Here is a 22324-nt window from a genome sequence, read left to right as displayed (position 1 = left end):
AGATAAAGACATTGAACATCACTGTGAAGTGAATGATTTCAGCACTTAGAAGAACAGTACTTTTCTTGTTCAGTAAGAATTGAGTATAAAAACACAAAAGTGAATCCTTTTCACAGGGGGAGATTTATTGTTTTGTTATTCTATTTATATGCAAATTGTTTATTAAATTATTCCCTTTTTATTAAACAGTAGAGTTTAGCTTGGAAAAAAAAATTGGCTAAAAAGTCAAATTACGGCCCAACAGCTGCAGCAGAATGAGGGTTTTTTTGACGCCGGAGTGAAAATGTGTCCATGCTAAAGAAATTGGAGGGGTCTGCAATGCGACACAAACAAACAATAAACAAGGAAGCAAACAAATTGACGCACACACAAATACACACACACAGAGCAATCCGCTATGCTGCAATTAGCTTGTTTTAAAGGAAACAAATAACAGTAATTTCAACAGAACAGCATCCATAACAATTCACCCCTGGAGGGGATCAGCTATTTGAACACACACACAGACACACACAAGGGAAGAGGATACATTCACACAGACAGATACACACATGCACAAGCACACTCTGTCTCTCACTCACACACACACACACACACACACGAGAGAGAGATAACAGGGTACATTCACACATACAGATAGACACATGCACAAGCTCACACTCACACACACATAGTCGGGTATGCGCAAGCAGTTATAGTCAAATACAACAGACAGACACATACAAAGATGCACATGCATGCTAAAACACACACACACCTCCATTAAGTGTACTTGAGAGCAGCAGAGAGGGTCAGCTCAGTGTCTGAGTTATTACGCTACTTTGTTCTGCCTCAGTGGGAAGGCTGCATCCCGCACACACACACACAAAGAATTATGATCACCTATCAACACTCAAGGTGCAAATATAAAAGGGTTGGTTTGATAATGGATTGAAAGAGATGAATAAAAGAATGGGTAAAAGGATGGATAAATGAATGGAGAGAGAAAGCGTCTGCTCGCTGTTTCTTTGCGTGTGTGCAGAAGTTTGCAGCTGGCTGAGAGAATCAACCTCTGTCTCTCCCTCTTTATGTCTCCCCACCTCTCCAGCCATCTATCCATCCCTCTCTGTCTGGGTGTACAACAATGGTGTGAAACATCTGCAGCTACCAGGTAATTATGGCTGAGCCAAAACAGCGGCCAGTGCAGCGCCTACAAGCTCCGGCACCCCGCAATTAGCCCTGCATCTCCATCTCCCCCAACGACCAGCGTATTATCTCTCTGAAGAGACCCGGGAGACAGAGGAGAGTGCAGAGGGGGGGAAAAGACAGATGAGTGATCCCAGAGGGACACGAGTGGTGGAAGATGGGCACAGTAACACCACAAAAAATGTCCATCTGAGCAAGTAATGTTATTTTTTCAAGTCCTCATTTTGGCTTTCTTTGGATAATTTTTGGCAATAAGTTTACCAAATGATATTATTAGTATTATTAGTTTTACTGCTCTTCAACCTGTAGTTGATATATGGATGTCTGTGAACTTCTGAAAATCCTCTGATGCACAGGAAGTGATGTTTTGAGTTTGAGGCAGCAGAAAGGGTACATACACTAAAGGGGTGTGATGTATTTGCTTCCACCATGTTCAGCTTTGACATGCCAAATTCCAAGGTTTTCCAGTGTCCAACCAATTAGAGAGAGGTTGTGGGATTGACCTCTCGGGAAACATCAAGTGATTATTTTGGGTCCTGACCTCATGGTGAAGAAACTGCCTTGTTGTAGTCTTTGGCGATTTTGATTCCTCATAATTTTGTACAGTATGAATCTTATACAGTCTTATATGTGAGGAAAGTTAAACTGTCACATGTTTATACTTAATACCCATCCCGTCATTCCCAGGAAGTCAGATATGCTTTGTCACGTCCTTCGACGTCTGGATACCAACGCACATGGCAGCCTTTAGCATTATAGTTCAACGCACTGAGAAGCCCTTTACCATCACTGGTCAATGCTAAGAGTAGGCCTAGAATAATTAACAGAAAACTCTGATTTTCACCCAGGAGACTGGTGTTCATTTTCCATTTGAGAAAAAAAAGAATATATATATATATATATAAAACTTTTTTCAGTTATATTGAGTAAGTTACGTTACTTAAAGGTTCAGTGTGTAAGTTTTAGTGGCATCTAGTGTTGAGGCTTACGAATTGCAACCAACGGCCTTATGCAGCATTCAGACCAAACGCGAATTTAATCCATGCAACGCTCTCCTCGCAGGGATTTTATCGCTGGACAACTGCTAAGTATTCACACACAACGCGGTAACCGACATTAACAACAACACTGGAAACGGATGTGCATGGAAGCTAGCTGCTGAGAAGCTCAAGTGAAGATAAATCAATGTTGTAATCCCAAAAACTAAAGTAAAAATCGTATTTAGTTGTCAGAGCATAATCCAAACCGGCTACGGGTGTTTATTTGTCCAAAAGATGCAGCGCTGCTCCTGGCTACTCTCCCCCACGTTTAGCAGCTCTCCCGCTCTGCCACACAACGCTCTGAAGCCATCGGTGACGTACGGACAATCTCAACGCTGATAGGCTATCACGACTCAGCGCCATGCAAGTTTCTCACTGGAGTTGAATATATTCAAATCATACGAAGGCCTTCGTGTCGCTGGCAGCGCCTCTTTTTCTGGTCTGAAAGCACCTTTAGTCACCGCTCACCCCTCCATTTGCAATATTGCAGGAGAAACTACGGTGGTAGACACGCTTTGTCAGCTCTTGTGCTAAATAATACGTGTGGTCCTCCATTTGTCCAAATTTCACTTCTCTTCTTACTTCTAACAAACCAGACGACGACTACTACTACTACTACTACTTCTAATACTTCTTCTTCTCCCCTCTCCTTCATACGTATTCAATGTAGTGACGAAATGCGCTCTGTAGAGTAGTTTGTCCTTTTGGGCTACTATAGAAACATGGCGGCACCATTCGGCGACTTCCATGTAAGGGGACCCGCAGTGTATGTAGATAGAAATGGGTTATTCTAAGGTCCGCCTAAATATTGCACACTGAACCTTTAACTTACACCAGGTAAGTAACACAGTTATTTTAACCCAAACCATGATCTTTTCCTAAACCTAACCAAGTAGTTTTGTAGCCTAAACCTAACCAAATTGCGACGTTTCACAATATTAACCACTAGTTTTATTTTGAAAGTCCAACAGGATATTGCATGTGTATTATTACTAACTTGACCGGATGTTGCATATTTAGTCTTGCTAACTTGACAGCAGAGCCCTACGCCCGCATAAACAACATTTAAGAGGTACCCAGGTATGTTAAAAAGTGACGGTCCATATGTGACGAGTTGGGAATGAGAAAGGTTTGAAATACCAGCACTTTTATGACCAGCATATTTTAGGGATTTGCGATAAAACAGACTTCATTCATTTTTGACAAGTCGTTTTATTTGTCAGCATTAAATAAATAAAGTTCTGGTAGTGTGGCGGGCAGGGAATGAAGCCAGTCATGTTGAAGCTCAATATAGTTTAGCAATTCAAATTCAAATCCCAGTTTATGTACTGTTTTCCAAATTTTTCCACGGGGGCAGCTTCCCTCGCCTTCTCACATTTATCATCCACTGTGTCTTCATTACATGTGTTTGATTGGTAGGTGCATGAGTGTTTGCGCGCATACACATTTACACGTGTCAGTGTGTGTCTGTGTTAGCTCTTCTCTGTTTGTGCAATTGTTTGCTTATGCGTGTGCACCCCGAGAGCCTATGTGTGTTTCTGACTGCGGGTGCATTTTATGATGTGTACTTTTTTTCTCTTCCTAGTCCAGGAGCCCCCGTCAGGACCCCTAGGCGTCCCTGTGCCTGCCTGCCAAAAACGTCTGCATCTCCTGGACCCCCTCGAGGCAGGGGACAGCCAAATGTCACTTGGACCCTCTACAGAGTGGTGAGAGGAGGACAGGAAGAGGCGAATGGGAGAGCGGGGGAGGAGGAAGGAGGAGACAGGGAATTGAAGGAGAGGGAGACAGAGGTTTAACAGAAGATATGAGGACGTGTAGCGTGGCGAAAGAGTTTGAGATGACAGGTAAATTGACGGAGTGAGAAACTGAATCACTTTATATCAAAATAAAATTTTCACAGTCCCATAGCACAGTCATCATGAAGAATAATAGTGACTTAACAATTGCTACATATATACCTTTCAAGAATTCTTGGAACAAACTTTTATTTTATCATTTTTCATATTATGTCATCCTCAACAAACATGTTGGATCTTTGCAGTATATTTACTCATGCTAAACAAAAAAGTGTCACCACGTTTATCACCGATACTGACAGACAAAAGTAGTTCTTAAAAAGACTTCTTTTGGTGCATGTTATAGTCTACTAAATACAAAGGCATATCATATTTATGTTGCTGCTGACCAGTTTCCATACATTGTTAGATTGATTTCCCACATACTGTACCAACACAACATTTAATGCCTTTGTGTAACTGTCACAGAAAAGGAAAGGTGACTAAATGGGATGTATAACATGTCTCAGGAAAGTTTAAAATCTCTGGAATGATGGCACTTTTCCACTGTTTTCTGGTAACTACAAGAGGATGTTTTTCCTCGTTTGTTCTGCTTTGTTTGGTGTGTTTATTTAAATGCAGTGTAAAGGTACATGCAGAGAAACACTTCACATCACCACATGTAAACCAAATAAATCCCTGTGTGTTTTTTTAACAATTACTTTCATTTCTCTTGCCTACCTCCCCCCATTCACCTCTGCCAGTCCATTATGTCCCCCGCTCCTTGCACGGGGAGGACAAGTGGAAGACAAGGACAAGATGTCTGGCTTCCTCACACATAAAACATTTATTCATACAGTAGTCTGGGAAAGATATAAATCTACTGTGGTCAATTGTAATAGGAAACACTCACTTCAAGTGTGCCTGTGTGGACATTTGTATTTGTGTGTGTGGAGCATGGGGGGGGGCGTATGAAGGAATATGAAGGGATAAAAACATTATTCTGGGTAACAGCTGCTGAGATGAAAACACACACACACTTGTAACCTTCTGCTTAGCCCTAATTCCCAATAGAGCTGCACACACATCCAGTGTCTACTATAGTCCCCTGAGTGTCCTGTGACACAGTATTGAACAGGGATTTACATGGAGCACACACATGAATGGAAACAAAAGAGCGGCCTTCATGCCTTTATTCTCCGATTGCAACAACATGAACATTTCTGCGCTGACTGTGGGTCAAGTCCGCAGAGCGAAAAACTTAGAAATGACAAATGTATTTAATTTCACTGTGAAAGAATAATATTATTTATTACACACAAAAACAGCAGCTTTTATTTTTCTTAATAAATTTGTATGGGTAGCTTTCTTATCTCAATAATCTTAACTGCTATGTATTCTTATGCTTTTTGTTCACTTTCGCTCCCAGCTTACAGTGTCTTTAGTGGCCAAAGTGAGTCTGTTAAAATGCTGAAATAATGCTGCATTAGAAAGGCAGGTAACTTAGAATTAGCAGTAAGACGGAGTGTGTAATTAAACCAGTTGTCATTCATTTACAATCCGATGCATAATTCAGGCAGCCGTGCACATGACAAAAAGAACTGGCTGTAACTAGTAGCTAGCTCTCCAAACAAGCACCTACACAGCAATTACAGATGAGAGATAGGCGTGTGTGTGTGTGTGTGTTCCTCTGTGTGTGTGTGTGTGTGTGTGTGTACATCCACTAAGTTAATGGCTGTGTGGAAGCGACAGTCCAAATGTGTTCATCTGTAACATTTTATCCTGGTTCACCTCACTCAGCCGCCGTCACGCAGCAAACACACACATGAGCTCATAAAGCAGGAAAGGGCAGGATGGAGAGAGGAGGAAAAGACAACGTGGAGAGAAGTGAGAGAGAAATGATTTGCCAGCATGAGTCCATTTTCCACAGCAGGTAATTTTCCCCCAAACTCTGGAACTTTTTCAAGAATTCAGATTGTTCATTGGTCAAGGTACTATCCTAAAAAAAAAACTAATGGCCAACAAATATTTCTGCTTCCCATTGGTCATTTGTTAAGTATTGGCAACCAACTGACTGGACCAAGCGGTGGCAAAGTTTCAGATGAGATTGAGAGTTTAAAACCGATTTAAAACAGTGATCAAGAATGCAAGTCCTTTAATAAACATCTCAATTAGGCTGTGCCAGGCACAAGTAAGTCATGCAATTGATATACAAATATAAAAATACCTCAATGATGATTAATTCAAAAACAATAATGTTGCTTACATTTCATTCAAGGGACTCTGGGATTGTCTTGTCTTCTCTGCTTGTTAGTTTGCAGCAGCAACTGTAGCAGTTTGCCAGCCTATAACTTAGCTAACGTTTGTTACTTTACTTGCTGTGTCTTGATTCGCTCTATATCACATTACTGGATTTTTCCACCTAAAAGATCCTATTTCTTTCATTCTGTTATTGGAAAATGGTCTAAATAAGAATTATCTTTCAGTTGGACATCCAATTGCCTACTTAGCCGTGACTAGACTAGACTAGACTAAATCCTTTCCAAGAATGCATTGTGGAGAAATGCAGAAACTAACAAGTTTATCTGACTGGCACCCATGTCCATCTCAGTATAAGGCACTGATCCATTGAACTGAGCCACAAGAGCCTGATAGTTAAGTGATATAAATGGAAATCCTACTACAGTTTAAATTGTAACTTAACTGTTAATGAGACACATGAATTTATGAAGTCAAGAACCATGTTGAGGATATCACTATGCATTGGTCAATATGACAAGATGACTGGGTATGTTGGCCAGTGACGAGGACTGCACATAAGAAACATGACTAAGTATATATAATAATGTGATATTTTAAATATCCTCATTGGGGAACTCTTTTCTCTTGACCTCTCAACAGGATGTCAGAGCTTTTAGCTGCAAACCGTAAATCATTTTCTATTTCCCTCCAGAGTGACTTATAAAGGCCATCTTGCAAATACCAACAAGGGACAGCAATGCCACTGCAAAAGCAGAACATGAGAGAAATGTTTCCCTTTTGTTAATAAAAGTGTATAAAATATTTGTGCTATTTGTGCAGCTAAGCAAGACTCAACTGGAATAGCATCACCTGCAGAGTCCAAAACACTTAAATGCTTATTCTGTGCAAAATATTTGGTGTACACTAAGACTTGAATGGTGCCGTGGAATTCAATTAATCAGCATTTTGAATGTCGTTTATGTTTATGAAAACATGCACAGTTAATTAAAGTATGTTTATCAGCTATTAATAATTAAGAGAAGGGAGAGAGGGAGATCATTATTAGATGTTCGCGTATCTCCCCCTTGTGGTTTCACCCTGCAACTACATCTCAGTCACAAGTTCATTTTAAAGAGAAATATTTATAAATGTATGGCTTAAGGATTTTATAAAAGTCTCATTCATTCTTAACTGCTTAAATTTTGTGACTAACAAATTGTAGCAAAGTTGTATTGTTTGCAAGATATTCACCGTTTTTCTTGCATAAGAAGATTTACAAATAAATTCACTACACTGAAAAGACAAGACTATAATGGAATACGACCGATGTTGGTTGGTTGTTCCAATTCGTAGTTAGGGACCTCTGAGCAGAGTAGGTGAGAAACTTTCATGAAGTTACGGTTGACTTTTATTAGAAAATAAGTATTCTTGTGCTATTCCAAATGATAGTGTAATTTTATCGCCGTGCGTAATGAAACCGTTTTAGTCCTTAATAGAATTAACTACCCAGAAATTTGGCCGTGAGTGGGTCCGTCGCGTCCGACCAAAACAGGAAGTGTCAGAGTTTACAGGCTAGCTAACTAGCCTGCGCGGTACATACGCATTTTTACATGTCAAATTTTAGAATAGTGTGGACTATCCGTCAGTGCCAACAACGACAAGCGGTTAGCTCAGCAGTAGTTTTGAGTAAATTTGTCCATCGGCTTTTGTTTGTGGTATTTAACTTAAATGGATACTCTGTCAGTCTGAGCAGAAGATTAGCCGACTAACGTTAGCTAGCTGAAACGCTATCACACTAATTTGTGTAAGGGTGTTTTTTCTGCGTGGTTGGCTACAGGGTTCGGCTTTAAGTTAACGTTACTATCTCCAGTGTCTGGTGTCCGCTGTCGTGTTTTACCCTCTATCTGTCTAACCGGACAGCACCGTAACATGAAGTTATGGAGGAGCGAAAACTAAAAAGAAAGAGTCCCAGGTCCTCCACCAACACGGCGGCTCCGACTGGTGGCTCTGGCCGGAAAACGAACGCTTCCTCCGGAGGACGACACATAGGCTACAGCCATAACATGGGGACTCACTCCAGCCAAAAGAGCAAGAGTAGGAGGTAGCAACCGTAGAACCACAATTGTTTTACCAATAACAGTCGTATATTATGTGTTTATCTTCCTCAGAAATAAAGTATTTGAAGTTGCTAGTCAGCTCTGAATCACTCTCTTCAGACTGTGCTGTGTTTTTGGTCTTTTTCCAGGGGAGTTAGAGATAAACCCAGGCATCATCCGGGCTTGGGTGGGAAAGCTAATCAGAGCCAGGGCCAGGCAGCACCTACCATCCAGCACTCCTTTCTTACTGATGTTTCAGATGTGCAGGAGATGGAAAACGGCCTGCTCAGTCTCCTCAACGACTTCCACTCAGGGAAACTACAAGCATTTGGTAATTTGGGCCTTAAATGAACCTTTAACCAGAACACAATATTGTCCCACATGTGTCTTATGAAAGCAGCCCTGTGCAACTTTAGAGAGCCAGAGATGGATGTCATAGATCCAGATGGCAGAATACACATAATGGAAACTGGACCTTTAACATCTAAATATGTAAATTCTAATTGTAAATACATAATCATTTCTGGTTCTTAAATTGAAAAAATATTGCATCGTGGGCAAAGATTACTGTATTTACAAGAAATAAATATAGCAGATGATTGCAAGACTGTAATGAAAATAGAGTTTTAAACAACATAATAGTAAACACAACAGCTGAAGACACCTGTACATGTCTTTGCTTTCTCCTCTGTTAGGGAATGAGTGCTCCATTGACCAGATGGAGCATGTGAGAGAGATGCAGGAGAAGCTGGCCCGTTTGCACTTTGACCTCTATGGCGAGGTGGATGAAATGCCTGAGGACCAGAGGAAAATAGCCTGTGACACCAACATGGACAAATTACTTCTTAATGTAAGACTGTAATAGCGTAATTTGTGAATTGTTCTAACTTCATCCTGATACAGCACGTTGAGCTCATTGTGCTGTCGCTTGTACATTATGTTGTACTAGATAAAGCTGTTCATTGATATGGTGTTACTACTTAACAAGGCTTTAGCTGCTTTCTCCCCCTCCCAGGTGTTAAACTCTTAGCTGCTTGTTGCATGTCAAACAGGATAAAGTCTAGAAGGTCCTTTTACAGTGAGGGAAAGATTGCCACACAAACTGCTGACATGCATAATAAGATCAAAATGTTTTTTTCTCCACAGCTTGAGGAGCTGAGTACTTCTATGTATCCTTTTGATATTAACATTCACCAGTCTCCAGGCATCAAATCCTTGAATGGTTTTTAAAGGCATTTAAAGTGAAAGTGAAAACGTTATTGCCTACAGGTTTCCTGTCCGTCCAGCACTGATCTTGTTAATAACGTCAGACTTTGGCCTGTGTTATTGCTTGACTCTGCTTCTCCAGCCAGAAACTGAATCTAGCGGACTCCCAAGAGATCCCGAGGACTGCCAGCATCTGATTTTCTCTTCTACTCTCATCTCTTCTCAAACCCCTCTGACCCGACTGTTTGTTTTGTGCCACCTTGAGGGGAAGCAACGGATAAGGAGGAGTAGAATCAAGCTTGAGGCACTATTTCTCTTAAGTATTATAGCAGAAATGACAACAAAACTATACGCCAGCGTTCCCTGTCTGTACAGGGTGGATGGATGTGTCGTAAGATGTCCCCACAGGGATGCACTGACTTATTTTTCACTAATATGAATTACAAAATAGTTCTAATCCTATCATACTAAACAACAAGAGGACAATACCAAACTTACTGAGGTATGATTGAATTTCACTACCCCTTGCGATAAATCAGATACGGCCTATAGAGGGAGATTTCAGATCTATAAGATATATCTGACCTACAGTACAGTGCATCCCTGTCATGGACTGTTTAAAGTCAAGTTGTGGCCACTTTACTAATACATTGCTAACCAAAGTGAGATTGATATAAAGCACTTGCCTTGTTTTGTCCAACACTGGATTCATTCACAAGTCCTTGCAAGGAAATTTTGTGTTCACTTATCAGCTTTGTTAAAAGTGAACTGACTGCAAACTTGCTCGTTTAACTATTTTCATATATATATCATTCTGTTGCACTTTGTCTTATCTATTGTCACAGGTCAGCGTCTGTAAAGTCTAGCTAGTCTTAATTAAAGACCCTGAGCTACACTTGTCAAAATATAGATACAGAAATTTGTTTAGAATTGTTAAATTTCTTAACCTATAGCTTTAAACCCAAGTTTATATGTTATCTGTGAGGCAATAAAAACCTTAAAGATATTCCCAGATTAGATTTAATTTATATTTAAATTTATTAAACCGGCCAAAAAACCCCACAAACATTTAAACCCACAGTAGATTCTGACCAGGGATACTGCACTGTATGTTATGGGTTAGAAAAGTAAGCAGTAAACCCCAGTTTGTGATTTTTCATATGATTTCTTGCTCCGTGTGAGTGGCCTGATCTCACCTCCAACACTTTGCTCAGTGTTGAATACATTTGCACATATCCATGCAACATGCGGAACACACTGCACATTATCAGTGGTGTGTTGGTTTAACACGACGCTGGAAAAGAATAATCCAAATGTTGACATCACAACCATGCCTTAATTCTTTTATTTAATAATTTCTGCCTTATTAGTTATAACTTTTTAACTGTTGGACTCTGTGTTTTTAGATGATATAATCATTCGATGCTGCTTTGATTGTAAATCCTACTATGTTTGATCACTTCTTATTTTAGCCAGTGCTGGGGGGATTTGGCACTATATTGATGTGTTCTGCTGTTTTAACTGTTTAGCTGGTGATTTTATTTTTATTGACTAAATAAATGTGTTGTCTGAAAAGTTTGGTTACAGTACATTCATTTTTCAAACCTTTTAAAGGTGAAGGGTGCTGACAAATGCTTATCTGCCTCCTCCCTCTGTCACCTAATAACTTTGTACTTGCATAACAAGTAACCCCATTTAATAGTCAGATATTTTGGAGTATCATCTTTGTGCATTCATTTGCATTTAAATGCTCTTGAAACTACAAACTAAAAAGTCCTGTACTACTGCTGTTTAGAATGTAGCGGAGCTTGTGTTGTTTCAGGTTTTCCTCAAAATGATCATGTGGGATGAGCAGTTGGTGTGAATGCAGTGATTGATTAATTACATGTGCAAAATATGAATGGGTTTTAATATATCATTAGGGATTATTGATGGCAGCTCAAGTGCCCTGCAGTCCAATATGGTATTGTATGCAGTCATCTTATTCCTTACATTTTCTGAATTCCTAAATGAATTCACTCTTCTTCGCATAAATTGACATGATGGACTTTTGTTTGTGCTGACAACCTGCTGTTCGTTTCATGATCCCAGCCTTGAACCCATCTCGTTACTTATTAATGTGCAGGAGGGGTGTCCTGTGTGGAGGAATGTGCTCATCCCTGTGTTGGTGCGTCTCTAAGGTTACTGGCAGCAGCGGGATGGCGGCCTGTTGTTTGGTGTTAGAAAGCTAAATCTGACGGTAAATGGGAATTTGTGGATTTTAACAGAAGTCGAAGCGTTTTCTCAAAGTGGGGTTTTCCTATGCGAGTTCATGGAGAACCTGAAGTCGGTCCCTCACTCGGTGAAGCGGTGGCAGCTCAGGGGGACAGACTGTGACCCGCAGCAAGCCCGCAGCCTGCGTGCCGAAACCCGCTTCAGCACCTGGACTCCGCTGAACAACAAGACGAGCAACCTGCAGGTCAGACCAACAAACACCGGCAGAACCTGTTGTGATAGTTCATGGAACAAATCACTAAGTGACATTAGATTTATTTTTTAAAAGCCACCAGATGGCAGGAATGACCCAATTTCTAGGACACATCATATGAGCCTGTTTCAGATTTAACATATAGGCTACATGTATTGGACTATACCATAAATAAAAACCTAGGGACTTATCAAACAGGCCTTGTAGTTGTAGGGGGTGGTGTTGAAGCCTTGCATATAAGCCTTAAAATAACATGTTTTGTGTTTTATTAATGATCCTAACAAGAAGTAACACCAGGGCCAATTAACCTGGTTTGGAACTGGTGTACAAAGTCGCCACTTGCCAGTAACTGCGCGCCCAAGAAAAGATAGATGGCGCTAAGGTAAATGAACTAGTTTGTAATGTATCCAACATTGCATGTTGTTAATTGTGTGCAGAGGTGGTTTTGGGCATCCCCTAGCCTGCCTATTGTAGCTACTGTAGCACTTCTTCACAGAAGCTCTTTCTCAAAACTAAGGGATTTAATCCACATTATTTGTGTGAGGAAAAGCTGTCATGTTTACCTGAGTTTGTAAAAAATAAATGGATTTTGTCAAAATCCCAGATAAATCTTTTCATCATTTAATTAAACATCTATTTATGAATATTAAAAATTTTTGCCATGTAAAGAATAACTAATAACCTTTTGTTATCCCCACTTTAGTTGAAAGACTATTCTGCTCTATGCATCTTTAGTTTCAGTATGTGCTTCTCCAAATCCTCACAAAATTCACCTGCATATAGTAAAACAAAAGAAGCACGGAGGTTTCCTGAGGTGAAGCCTCTTGTTTCTCCCAAAAAACACAGAGAATGCAAAAGGCCAGCACTCCAAAATGTAAAACGTAAGTCAGGTCTTGGCCTGACTTGATCCTTTTATCAATGGCCCCAGTAGACCAATGTTCTCAGCTGTTATCACACCATCAGCTTTACTCTTTTGTTCTTTGTAATTAATTATCTGGAGTTTTGCCACTCCTGCAGTCTGACTCATTAGTATTTTGGAAGCCAGTTTTGTAGCTTTTGGCAGAGCAGCGACACTCTTGCACCTTCCATATGTTCATCACTGACTGTATAACTTGGTAATGTCCTTTCCCTTTTACTTCCAGTTATTTGAAGAGAGGATGAACCTTGTGTTCCACTGGTTCGATCTGTGGACTGACACACAGAGGAAACACCTGTTGCACTCTCTGCTTACACGCTGCACCAGGTCACAGCTCAAGTAAGGTCTTTTTCTACCCACTTTCTTGTTGTATTTGTGTCATAATGATTAATTACTGGTAATTTGTTGTTTGTGGTAACTTTGTTTGGTATACTACTTAGCTGGGGCAAGAGAATTTTTTGACATTACCTTTTTTTCTCTGTTTCAAAGTCCGACTTGCAGGATTTAAAATGAAAACCTCTGACAAATTGAGCAGGTGCTGTAGGGATTTTCTGATCGAGTCAGTTCCTGTGACTCAAGTAGACTTCACGGTGGTGCTGCCACGGTTCCTGTCCCTGTATGTGATGTCATTCCTGTCCCCTTGTGACCTCTGCTCTGCCGCCCAAGTCAGCTGGCACTGGAGGGTCCTTGCCGAGCAGGTGAGAGGACCAGCAGAGAGAGATTTAATTTTTTACTTGTGGGCCAATAGTTCAGAGTAATAGAGGATACAGATATGGGGTGGGTGATGGAACAGTGGATAAGACAACTCCCCACTGTGACACGTCCACCAATGTGTCCCTGAGAAAGAAACTTAGCCCCAAGTTGCTCCAGAGGCGTGCGACCTGAGACATAAATAGCAATTGTAAGTTGCTTTGGATAAAAGTGTCAGCTAAATGAATAAATGTAATGTAATGGATACGATCAGGTGATACTCAGGAACACTGACTTTAAGTGAAATCTGAGCTGCCGTTTCCACTTTCCCTCTTTCTTTCTGCCCAGGACTGCCTGTGGGAAGGTCGGTGCATCAGAAGAGGCTGGTTCCTTCCCTACATTCCAGGAGAGAAAGAATATGGAGCGTGGAAGAACCACTATGTCTCTTGCGTCTCCACGCTAGACTGGCTCACTCCCCGGGAGGCGGCAGAGAAGTATGGGACCCTAAACCAACAGAGCACAGGGATGACGGAGGAGGAGGAAGAGAGGAGGAAGGAGAGGAGGATCAGGCAGATAATCAGAGACAAAATACAAGAAGAGAAGAGTGAGTGGAAAAAAATAAATAAATTACATGGTCTCACAATTATAAAAAATGGCTCTGAGTTACCTCAGTAAATCTTTTATGCTTTTTTCTCTTTAGTAACCAGAGCTTGTTATCTTTGCAGGACTATCTATGAGAACAAGGAGAGCCTGGGGCAGCTACACAAAACCAGAAGGAGTTAGAGGTGGAAGTACCCAGACAACGAGGCCCAGCTCTAGAACATTCACCTCTTTGCTTTCCTGGCCTACAAGTAATGTCAAGTCTTCCAGCCTCGGTCTTAGCCCGGACAGGCGACAGCCCATGACAGCAGCTTCAAGCTTGGAGAGAGTTTGGGCCTCCAGTCCTAGCAGGTGATGTGTCTACATATTCACTAACCTCCAATGGTATCATTTACCTGTGTTTTAAGATACAATACACGGAGGTACCTGTTTATTAGAAGTGTAACATAATTCAGAGCTCTGTTACAGACAGACAGAGCTCTGTTATAAATCCTTGCGCAAGACACTGAACCTCAAATTGCTCTCAAAGGTCAGGCCAGCGACCTTGCATAGTAGCTTGCTGCCATAGGTGTGTGAGTGTGTGTGTGTGTGTGTGTGTCTGAATAGGTACATTAGAGATAAAAGTGCTGCTGTATTCAAATGCAGTCTATGTTTTTTTATTACTGAGTTTGAGAGGTGCAGATTTTTCAAACTTTGGACAGAGCCAGGGTAGCTGTTTCCCCCTACTTACAGTCTTCATGCTAAGCTAATCGGCTACTGGCTCTTGCTTCATACTTAACTGACAGAAATAAAAAATGTAAAGATTTCTAATTCTAACTACTTACAAGAAAGCAAATAATATTACTTTTTTTAAATAATAAGTTTTTTTTAAAGCCGAGATGTGAATGCTACCCAAACCTCTATCTTGTCTTTTAGTGAAAGAGTGAACAAAGCCAGTGGAGCACTTTCATCCTTCACCTACAGACCTGCACTGCCACAACCAGTCTCTCACATCCATCTTCCCACTCCTGCCCTCTTACTGCTGATCTCCAATAGAATTCCTGCCTATGAGGTGAGGTAAAATAAATATAAAGAAAGAGTCTGTCTGTCAGGCAGGCTATATCACCATCTATATTGTGTGATCTGGAAGAGAGCAGTGATGACATAACATTTCTCACTGTCTGCTCGTTTCCTTTCCCCCGTGCTCAATCTAGCTGCTGCTAAGTGGTGTGAAAGCAGGAGTGATTGTGGTTCTCTATGACCATAGAGCAACTCTCTCAGCTTTGTTAACTCAGGTGGAGAGGGCTATTTCTGGGCAGAGAGCTCAGAGGCTGGGCCTACTAGCTCCAGGAGGAACGGAGGAAATCCATCTGCTTCACAGTGAGAATTAATAATTCTGTGTATCTTAATGTGTGGAAACACTGCCAGTGTTTGTCTCCAGTGCTAGAGGTTTATCTCTAAGGATACTATGAAACACATCTGCTAAAACCATTTCATTGCTCATTTTATTTTGATAGTACCTTTTTTAAAAGTCCATGGATATCCATCTCTTGGCTAAGAGTTGGTCCAAGAGTATCTATCAAAAATCATACTTTCTCTCATATCTTTCTTACATTAATTTTACATTACCTATGGACTGAACACACTCCAAAACAGTGAGCCCTGGTTTTTATTTGATATTTCAACTTATTTTTCAAATCTCCTTTTTCTATAACAAATGTAAACCACTTCTAGATACATACAAAGTACCTTAAAGATTCCCCAAAATAACACTGTGGCCCATTAATAAATGGATAACTTTATTTAGTTTCTGAAAAGGTGACTTTTTAGAGAACCTTATATGTTTTGTTTTTTACAGTTCAATAATCCACTTTGTTTTCCCTTTCACCCTTCAGGTAGTAGCCTGTCAGAGAAGACTTTACTGACCCCTGACCATAGAGAATTCTGGGAAAAACTGTGTGGCTGGGTGGCACCAACTGAGGAGGGAGGAGGGATTGACATCTTCTCCCCTCTTGCTGCATCTGGTGTGTAGCAACAGATGTTAGGACACACACACTTCTCTGGAGTCTGTGTTTTAATCACCATTTCTGCGTCTCACTAACTTCCTCTCTTGCTTTCTCTCTCTTCCGCAGCATCAGGAGTGGCTCTCATCCAGACTCTCTCTACTCTGACTGGTCTGGAGGTTCAGGCGCCAATGGGTCTTGCCACCGGAAGTTTCCAGAACAGTGAGTCACTCGTGCACAAAACCTACTCAACTGACAAACTTCAGTTGAGAAATTTTTGTCAAGGACCGCAAGCTGAGGAATATTCTCTGTGTAACCTCAAAACTACCTCTAACACCTCTGAAAAGTATCTAAACCAGCAGGAGCCTGGTGTGATTCTTGGCCCAGTGTGATGTCTTGACTTTCTTGAAATAATTTAAAAAGGTATAATCCCCAAATCAAACCCAATTTTTCTCTAATAGCCATTCAATGGTTTTACAGTTATTACTTACTTACATACTTACTTACTTACTTAATATAGGAGTTTTCATAGTAAGTGGCGGGGTCCGCCATTCCAGCATTGTATTCAAAATACCTTCACGTCCATGCATGCAGTGCAGCATAATTTTACGTCATTAATGACCAGCCTGATTGTTTACTCTTCACTCTCTTTACGACACCTCAGAGCTGTATTAATGTCAACGGAACATCTTACTGCCACTGCTTCAGATTGTTGTGTTCAACTCACAAAAAAGGGGATGGCTTTTATTGTGAAGACGCCACAGGAAACACAATGTACATATTTGTCACTGTGGTTGGCATTGGCCACGATAATCAAAAATGTCATTCTTTGACAAAGCAGCTGCTCAAGGAGTGTTTGCTGTAGTTTTACACCACACATGCTGTTACTACGTTAACCATTAGTGTTGTCTAAATGTATTAGAACTAAAAGTTGTTTAGCTTATCATTAGTAAAATGTTAAACACCATGTTATATAAAGCCATATGTATGTAAAGAAATGTGTTTCTGTTGCCTTCTCTTAGTCCTGAGTGAGTGGTCTGACAGCAGTGTTTGCACCGGACTTTCCAACCAACAACCAGTAGCCCCAGCAGTGCAGTTTGTGTGTGAGAGTGTACTGCAGGGCTGGTGCAGACAGGCTCAGTGGATGGAGGAGGCTCTGGGGGAGCTGAGGGGCTGCCTGGGGCCACAGCTAGAACGGGTCAGCCTCCAGGCTAGGGGCCGAGCTCTGGGTGGGTTTCACACACATGTAGATTTAGATTTGCAGGCACACACAGCTGCACCAATAGCAGGTTTAAACAAATGCCTGCATACTCTGTGTCCTGTAAAGTTTCTGAAGAGTCTGTTAATATATTTATAGGTAACTTTCTGTGGGAGAAAATCTGCCTTGAGGAGCTTTGTGTGTCCAAAGATCTGAATGAGGCTCTGACTGAGGGACTCACTGCTCTGACAAGACAGGAAAAGGTGGGAATTACTGTAAAGGAGTTTTTTTTAACACAAAAAAGTACAAAAAATAAGATCAAAAACTTTTGGTCATGTTCTCTTCTATATGCATCAGTTGTACATAACAGTCTGTCAATCCATGTTTGTTTCTATATTTCTGCTCTAACATCTTCAGACAAGACCTTTGGAGTTTCTTGCTGTCTTCTTGTCAAGATGGAGTGAGGAGAGTAATGGAGAGGAAAAGAGGCAAAACAAAAGAGCCGATGATTTCTCTTTCTTACCACATAGCTCACAGAAATGCCTCAGTCCGATGATATCTGAGCTACCACAGGTGTGTGTGCTTTGAGCTTGTCCATTCAGAGAAGATTGAAGGAGCACACTTCATCTTTACAACTCCTTTTTTCCCTCCTGTCTGTAGACGGCGTTAGATTGGAGAGGCGCAGTTGCCAGAGAGCTGCACCACAGCGAGTGTATTTATATGGGAAGACTGGGCGCTGTGCTGAAGGTACAACTTCCATTTTTAGACTATAACATTAAAAACAACAAGACAAGTAAATTGTCAATGTTCGTTCAGGAAATTATGAAACAACTATCACATGTTTAGTTGCCGAGAGGTCATTGTTGGCAAGTTCACTCGACATGAAGTCTAATCAGACTTTTCTCTGAAACTGAATTAATATTAGGTAATGCTGTCAACTCTGATGGTTAGTTGATAGGAACTGGGCCCTTTTAGCAATCTATGAGGAGTTTATGAAATACCTTTTCAAACGTGGTGTTTTAGATGTTAAATGAATCATGGTTCTGCAGTTGCATGGCCTATTTTTCCCAGCTGTTTTTACTAGAATCTGATTCATCAAGGATCATTTAGATGTTTTCAGAGCAACCACCAGCCCAGCAAGTTTTTTGTTTGTTCTTTCGGTGCACGAAGGGTTTGAGCTGATGTCTAAGTATGTCTAAGTATGTCTAAGTATTTGAATACCAAGATATTTTATTACCACCTGTGCTTCCTCTGTGCTGAAGGTGTACCAGGAGCCTCTTACAGCAGCTCTGAACTCCAACAGAGCCATACTAAGCTATGCTGACATCCACATTGTACTCAACCCTGTCACACAAATACTGGAGCTGAACAGGTACACACACAAATATTTGTATGATAGTCTTGTTTGAGTCCCTTTATGTGGACACAGTGTGTGTTTGGTGCAGGGTGTTTCACATAGATTTACAAGCCAGGCTGCAGCAGTGGGGTGCAGAGCAGTGTGTCGGAGATGTGTTTGTGAAACTGTGCTCAAAGCTCAGAGTCTACACCAACTACCTCAACAACTACCCCACTGCCCTCCATACCATTGACAAGGTAAAGTCAAACAACATGTTTTTGCCGATCATGCTAACAAGCTAAATCATTCCTAGTGTGTTCTGTCTATGCTGCTTTTATGTAGAATTTTGTCAGCTTTTATTTTTCTTTCAACTGTAGTATGTAACTGTAACTGTAATGTGTTGTGTGTGTGTGTGTCTGTCAGTGCAGGGAGACAAAGCCTTCATTTCGGGCTTTCCTGAAGAGAGCAGACAGATCTCTTGCCACACACATGCTGAGGTAACAGACACACATGTGTATCTTTAATTTGTTTGGGAATTATTAATCATACCTGACCGAAAGACTTTTTTAAATTAATTGAACTGTAGTGTTTACGCACATGTTTGTATGGATGTGTTTGTGAAGCCTACAGGAGCTGCTGCTGTGTCCAGTGTGGAGAATACAGGAGTATGTGACTCTGCTTCAAGCTCTGTCTGTACACACACACCCTGGTCACCCTGACCACACACACCTCTCCTCCGCCCTCAACACCCTGCTACAATTCAGAGAATTCATACAAAAGGTACAACACTCACACAAAGCGTTAATTTGATATGTGGCTGTGTATGTCTGTGTACAGATGTTTTCTTCTGTTTCAGTTAAAACGTAACTCTAAGAAAGACAGGCTGATGGAGGAAACGCAGCAGAAGATCCAAGGCTGTCCGGTAAAAACACAGCTACCTCTCTCTGTGTTTTGTATTTTTTTTCTCTCTCAAAACAACATAGAAACTAACATGTGGAAGTGTTTTAAAATTATGTGTCCTGTTTGTATGTATGTGCAGAACCTCAGTGAAGGAAACAGACAGCTGATAGTAACTCAGGACGCTGCTTTGCTCAGGAGCCCTGATGAACTGATTCCTGAATCGCTCAGGTAACAACACAATTATTGCTGTTGATCAGTTGATTTATATCAGTTTATATCCAGAAACATTCTTTAACCTACTCATTCAGAGTTTTTCTTATTTACTTTGAGTGTTGTATTCTACTTAATACAAACATTTATTCAGAAAGACAGATTTACCTGAACAAATTGATGCTGCTACTTTGGAATCTATGTCTAGTAACACATATATTAGGAAACTTTGCACAATGAAGTAGGACTGGGAAATATGATCAAAAATGTTATCACGATAAAAACATTTCATACCATTCAATATCGATAAATGTCAAATGATTATTTCTTTCAAGTTTAAAGGCTGATTTTTGCTCCTGAGTGAAAATTGAAGAAACCAGATGGTTAATTGTGTTGTTAAACAGTGGATCACTTCACAAATCTGAGGTAGAACATTCAAAACAATAATCATAAAATCTTTTTTCAACTAATATGATGAGTAAATAGATTTTCAGTCCCTTTTCCTCAACAAAATAAATATCTTAATAGAAAAACTAAGTGATTAAAATGAATTCATTCAAACATTTATTGACCATATATTGAACATGTTATATTGTTATTGTGGAAAATTATATTGTGATAATTATCATTATTGCATTATTGCCCAGCCCTACAATGAAGTGCTGTATGTTTTAAATGACATTAGAGTTAAATGCAAGCTTGTGTATATATATATTTATATACTATAAGTAATTTGTTTCATTCTGTGTGTGTTTGTGTGGGCGCCTGATTAGGACCTATCAGCAGGTGTCTGACGTGGGCCTGTTCCTGTTTAATGATGCCTTAGTGTTAACGCGGCGAAACGTGCATCACACACCTTTCACATTGGCTCACCAGAGCACTCACACTTTCCTGGCCTCTGTGGCTCTTGCCAACCTGTCTGTCAGAGAGATCACACATACACGCTGTGAGTTTTAACCATATAAAGACTACAATATATACTGAATGTTGGCACAGCTATGATAATTTACAGTAATCTGTTCATTAATGCAGAAGTTACGGGAATATGTCTTTCTCTATAGATGTGTGTCATGCCTTTGTCCTGGAGGGTCCTTGTCGTTCCTGGGTTTGTGCCACAGAAAGAGGTGAAGAGAGAGAGCACTTTCTGTCTGTGCTTCGCTCAGCTATAAACTCTGCTTTAACAGGACATCAGTGACAGCACTATGATGAAACACCAGCACAGCAAGAGGAGGTTTGGACACCACTGTTGGCCCTGGTTATTTGAAAAAGTAATTTTTAAAAAAGTTCAGGAGATCTCAAAAGGCAGTTATTTCTCCACTCCATGATATGATGTAAAGACAGCAGCAGTTTAAATGGTATTCTTAGTGTCCCGCCGTAAAAGTATTTCCAGAGGTAATCCTATAGTCACAGTAATTACTTTTATAAGTCAATACAAAGAAATTAGTGTTTTTAATTTGCAATATGTGGAAGTTATAAATTATTATGTCACTGCTGTACAATAGCTGGAAGGTGCAATGTATTACAGTACATGTCAAACAGTGTCTGGGTTACCATGATGTATGTGTAGAAATGTATATAAATTTCTACACTTACATCATCACAATTTTCTGATACTGCACTCACTGACTCCAAAACCGTAATGACTCAGTGTCTGCTAGATATGTTTGACCCCATCTATAGATCGTAACAAACTTTTTTTATGCATGCATATTTGGATATAAATAATACCTGAACATAATACTGTTGGAAGAATAGCATCAAAAAATGACACAACTTTGACTGTACAGCATGATTGATGCAGCTCCTTAAAATCAAGTTCTTTACTCTTGCACTGTAAACCTGTTATGGCTTAAGTTAAAAACTTCTCTAGTGGTTTCATTACAGCCTTTATGAACTTTTTTTAGTTTAGTTGTTTTATGTATCATATGTTGCCCTGTCAGAGGCAGTGGATATTAGAAAGTGCTTTGTATTTTCCTGTTTTGTTTTGTCTTGTGTAAGTAGCTGTGTGTAAAACAGTCTACGCATACTTACTGTAGACTGGGAACATTGTGGGCTTTATTTTTACTGTAATCACGTTGACAATGCTGTTTTTTTCAGCTTAATTTTTAAAATTAGCTTTGATTTAAAAATTGTAGTAAGGTGTTTATTTTGAATCAATCAGTTTAATCAATATTTACAGCATCAAGGTATCACTGTGACTTTTTCCATCGTAAAAAAGAGAGACATTTCTCTTTTTCCAGGTATAAAAAGTCTTTATGGATAACCAAAATAACACAAATGTCACATTTGAGAGATTATCACTATCAAGGAGCTGCATTACAACACATCACTTATACATTTATGTACATTATTGCCACTTATTTAAATAATAATATCCATGTGTCCCATCTCTAGAAATAGATAAATGGCCGTGTCATTTTCTGTATGTCTCAACAGATAAAGTAACTAAAGATCAATAAAATGCTGACAATACAAACAACAT

At 40.2% G+C, this 22324-nt stretch overlaps 2 protein-coding genes across 3 annotated transcripts; both read left to right on the top strand.

Annotated features, from left to right (window-relative positions):
• The first annotated feature begins 3237 nt into the window (after positions 1-3237).
• ccdc28a (coiled-coil domain containing 28A) lies at positions 3238-11118 on the top strand. 2 transcript variants are annotated; one of them, XM_046059055.1, is made up of 8 exons: positions 3238-3305; positions 3811-4069; positions 5801-5933; positions 8162-8342; positions 8487-8668; positions 9033-9187; positions 9484-9506; positions 9686-11118. In XM_046059055.1, the coding sequence occupies exons 4-8, from the start codon at positions 8179-8181 to the stop codon at positions 9738-9740; spliced, it is 579 nt and encodes a 192-aa protein (XP_045915011.1). In that variant the 5' UTR covers positions 3238-3305; positions 3811-4069; positions 5801-5933; positions 8162-8178; the 3' UTR covers positions 9741-11118. The 2 variants fall into 2 exon arrangements, with proteins under 2 accessions (XP_045915011.1, XP_045915016.1); XM_046059060.1 differs by lacking the exons at positions 3238-3305; positions 3811-4069; positions 5801-5933 and adding an exon at positions 7599-7617.
• Positions 11119-11664: 546 nt separating this feature from the next.
• Positions 11665-22316, top strand: LOC123976694 (epithelial cell-transforming sequence 2 oncogene-like). The gene is made up of 21 exons (XM_046059046.1): positions 11665-12392; positions 13153-13265; positions 13462-13624; positions 13965-14220; positions 14342-14567; positions 15132-15267; positions 15410-15575; positions 16091-16219; positions 16328-16420; positions 17221-17427; positions 17556-17659; positions 17814-17969; positions 18057-18143; positions 18659-18768; positions 18842-18989; positions 19156-19229; positions 19356-19512; positions 19589-19654; positions 19772-19860; positions 20616-20788; positions 20904-22316. Exons 2-21 carry the CDS (start codon positions 13168-13170, stop codon positions 21035-21037), a joined length of 2772 nt encoding a protein of 923 aa, XP_045915002.1. The 5' UTR covers positions 11665-12392; positions 13153-13167; the 3' UTR covers positions 21038-22316.
• Positions 22317-22324: the final 8 nt, after the last annotated feature.

The sequence above is a fragment of the Micropterus dolomieu genome, linkage group LG01, assembly GCF_021292245.1.
Source record: "Micropterus dolomieu isolate WLL.071019.BEF.003 ecotype Adirondacks linkage group LG01, ASM2129224v1, whole genome shotgun sequence".
NCBI lineage: Eukaryota > Metazoa > Chordata > Actinopteri > Centrarchiformes > Centrarchidae > Micropterus > Micropterus dolomieu.
Note: the sequence above shows the minus strand (reverse complement) of the source record. Positions and strands in the feature narration are given on the sequence as shown.